The 3,893-nt window shown below is 56.1% G+C and overlaps 1 protein-coding gene across 1 annotated transcript; it reads left to right on the plus strand.

The window, feature by feature from the left end:
- Positions 1-309: 309 nt before the first annotated feature.
- EsH8_VI_001251 (universal stress protein) lies at positions 310-2,522 on the plus strand (the record flags this gene model as incomplete). The annotated part of the gene is made up of 3 exons (XM_083272504.1): positions 310-1,375; positions 1,425-2,298; positions 2,351-2,522. 3 exons carry the CDS (start codon positions 310-312, stop codon positions 2,520-2,522), a joined length of 2,112 nt encoding a protein of 703 aa, XP_083127678.1.
- Positions 2,523-3,893: the final 1,371 nt, after the last annotated feature.

Here is a 3,893-nt window from a genome sequence, read left to right on the forward strand (position 1 = left end):
ATACCGACCTCTTCGCTGCCCCTACACAATGCTGTTTCTGCCGAACAACTTGCACCGCCAACGTCAACATCGCAAGATTATTCCCCGCTAAGAACGACCGCAATCACATACCCAACCCGAACCAGACCGAACCAAGCACCCGTATTCGATCACAATCAAACACCGCCATCGGCATCATCGCGAAACCGACTGATTCCTGCTCTGGCACCACGGAGCCGACACGAACGCCCGTCCCGACTGCGGCTCCTTGAACCACGCACACACACAAACCCCGCCAAAGGCGCAAACAAGCTTTTGACACCCTTCACCATGTCGCACCAACCGATGAGCATGGAGGCCATGCTGGATGAGGAGAGAAGGGACGTTCTGGCACTGCTTGAGGGCACCGCCAACAGATCCAACTGGAATACAGGCTCTCCCGTCTCTGCACGCTCCCCCTCGCCCTATACATCGCCTCGTTCGCCCGTGAGGAGCATGTTGGATATCGGCGACGATGCTGGGAAGAAGAACGTCATACCGGTGCGCAGCATGCTGGATATTGGCGTCCCTTCCGGCCCCGTTCGGAGTATGCTCGACATCGACACCTCCGCCCCCAAGCAGATCGCCAGTGCAGGCCCTAGTTCTCCTGTCGAGTCTCGTGCGCCTCACCCAAGGACATTTTCTGATTCACATTCTCAAAAGCCCAGCTTCGGCCCGCGCGCATCTGCCAATCGTCTGGATCCCACCGCCGACTACCAATTCTCTTCGATTTCCACCAACAATATCGGGCAAGCTATGCCGAAGCGCAACACGCAGGGCGGCAAGAAGCCGGCCGGCGTCATGGCCGAGGTCATGCGCGGCAACGAGATTCCCGGCATCGTCCTCCCTGGCGACAGGGCTCGTCACGGTTCTATTGCTAGCAACCCCATCATAGGCGGGAGAAGCTCAAGCCGCGGTCAAGGCAGCAAATCCAAGTCTCCTCATGGCAGACTCAGCATGCGTTCCCGGTCACCCAACGTCAGTGGCCGCTTGCAGCAGATTCCTGGCACTGCCGTCCTCGACGACGGCCGTGTGGTGGATATCACAACGGCCTACCGCAAGCTGTCGGACGCGAACCTGGCATTTTCAGGCGGAGGCCTCTCAGGGCTGGCTGGACGTAAGAAGTCCAACGGAGACGAAGCTGGCGTCGGCCGCCTGACAAAAGACTATCTCAGTCCTGATGGGGAGGAACTCGAAGACAGTAGCGACGACGATGCACACAGCTCATCGGACGAAGAGAATCAGCGAGGACGCAAGATGTCGACCCGATCCGGAGACAACGGCGCGAAGTCTCCCGACGCATCGGACAAAGGCGATCGTAAGACACTCAGCCTGCTTGCTGCAGCCGAGGAAGAGCGTAAGTGGTCCCCCCCGATCGCACTGTGTGGGATGCTGACGATTTGCAGGTCTCGCCGTCAGTTCCAAGCAACCCCAGTACCAGTACAAGTCGTTGCTGGACGAACCCTCCATCACGCTCACGAAGCCTACGGGCGACAAGGCGAAGGCTAAGCCTGGCGTTCACCCCACCACGGCTTTCGACCAAGAGCCTGGCTCGGGAATGGTTTCAGCTGTCAACTCGGACGACGAAGAGGAGCTTAATGATATCAAGCGTGCTCAAAGACTAGCCTTCTCTCGAACGGAGATCCTCAACAACCCAGAGTTCTCTCGAACCATCCGCATCATCATGCGTGGCGAGTTTGATCACATCCAGAAGGCGGCCGAAGAAGAGCACCATAGGTTGAGAAAGTACCTGGTTGCCACGGATCTGAGCGAGGAGTCGACCCACGCCCTGGAATGGGCAATTGGCACAGTCCTGCGAGACGGCGACACGCTCATTTGCATCTACTGCGTTGATGAAGAAACCGGCATCTACTCGACAGAGGGCATCATGGTCCCTGATGAGCTCAAGGCGCATCAAGAACAAGCTGCCGCCATTAACGCCATGTCGAGCACCAAGCCACCGCCACCGGGCATGACAAGCGTTCCGGCTTTCCCCCATCTCCCGCGGGCGTCAGCCCTGAATTCCGGCGATCCACACAGCAGCTCGTCACCGGCACCGTCGAGTAGGGAGCGCGGCCGGGCGGAAGAAGAGCGTCGCCGTGCTGTGTACGACATCCAGGAGCGAGTAGAGCGGCTTCTGCGACGGACACGGCTGCAGGTGCGAGTGATTGTCGAAGTCATACACTGCAAGAACCCGAAGCACCTGATCACTGAGGTGATTGACCTCGTCAGTCCGACGCTGGTGATCCTGGGTAGCCGCGGTCGCAGCGCCCTCAAAGGGTGAGTCTTGATTCCAAACAACTTTTTACGAACAAAGCTGACGATGTGGTAGTGTTATCTTGGGATCTTTCTCAAACTATCTAGTCACCAAGAGTTCGGTCCCTGTCATGGTGGCTCGGAAGCGGCTACGTAAGCAGAGCAAGTACAAGAGAGCCGCGATAAAGCAGATCAACGACTTGAATAGCCCGGGAGCCAAGAGCCTAGCCAATGCAAAGGTTGACTAGAAGGACCCGGCGCCACGGCTGGGACTTTCGGGCTTGTTGCACCGCCTGAGTTTGAGACAGGTATCGTCAATCGAGTTGGAGCGTGGGCAGACTGACCAGCTGGGCAGGAGAAAGAGCCTGTGATGGATCAGAGGCTTTCTTTTTCCCATTTTTGTTTTGTTCTGTTTTTTTCTAATGAGCTCACTACAGCGGAAGGCCGGGGACGGGTAGTCCCGGGATGCAAGTCTTTATTTTTCGTTCGAGGATGAAGACGACAGGGTGGGTTAGACTAGCTACGAACCACACATGGCGTCTCACTTGTTTCCTGTAGGAATTTTGATGGTTTACACTTTCAATGCCACAAAAAGCGGCATGGCGGAGAATACAGAAACTGTTTTAGCATATTGTCTTATCCACACGTTGAATTGGTGCCCGACACAGGAACACACGTAAGAGGATGGGCAACTTGGTGAACGGTAAAGAAGCAGGTATGTCAACGTTGATGTGCTGATGCGTATTGATGGCTTGCATAAATGCCATAAATGCGAGCGAACAAGGAAAATTTGGGTCTGCTCATCTGTCGAGGGAAACCAGATGTTTCCCGCAGTCAATCAATGATGATGGAGGCACTCGAGGAGATGGGTCGTTCGCAAAGAGAAGGGGAAAGGGGGGGGGGGGGGTGTGCTCGTTTGGTTGTGGTTGATTTGGCGACGGGGTTCTGAGAAGTGGACCGCGGGTGCGGGGTGATAAGATAACGAGCATCGCTGATTGGGGCCAGCTCAGTTGCTTTTTCTGGGCCTGGCAAGCAAAAAGAAGGGAGTCGCGGACAAGTCGAGTCTCTTTCTGGATACCCAGGGCTTTCTTTTGTGTTTGGAGCGGGCCGAGTTTGTACGTAAACAACAATGATGGCAAGGGCGTTGTGTATCTTTTTGCCCCGCGCGCTGTTGGCGTCGTGGTTGTCGAATGAGATGCGCCCAACTCGCCCAGCTATCGCGCAACTGTTTATTTACGTTCAAAAGTGGAAGACCCCGCCTTCCTCCCTCGTCCAGACATCGGTCTCGTGATTAATGTATGCAACCACTTAAACGGCCGGGGTTCAGACACGCTTGTGTCGTCAAACACGAACGACGCACGACGCTGGGGAGTAGCGCACAGGTACAGGGGAGGGGGGGGAGAGAGAGAGACAGACTGGAAAAAGGGAAGTGGAAAAGGCGTCGAGACGTGTGCCCCCCCTGCTGCGCATCACGCCCATCAAACCCTCTAATGTATCCGTGTCTCTGCCGTTCAAGAAAAGACAAAGTGCGAGGCAGACGAAAGAGAGGGAGAGAGAGAGGGAGGGAAAGAGAGCCGAGCGCCGAGCACCAAGCACCTCACCTTCAGACTCCATACACA

Source organism: Colletotrichum jinshuiense, chromosome 6, assembly GCF_051148585.1.
Source record: "Colletotrichum jinshuiense chromosome 6, complete sequence".
NCBI lineage: Eukaryota > Fungi > Ascomycota > Sordariomycetes > Glomerellales > Glomerellaceae > Colletotrichum > Colletotrichum jinshuiense.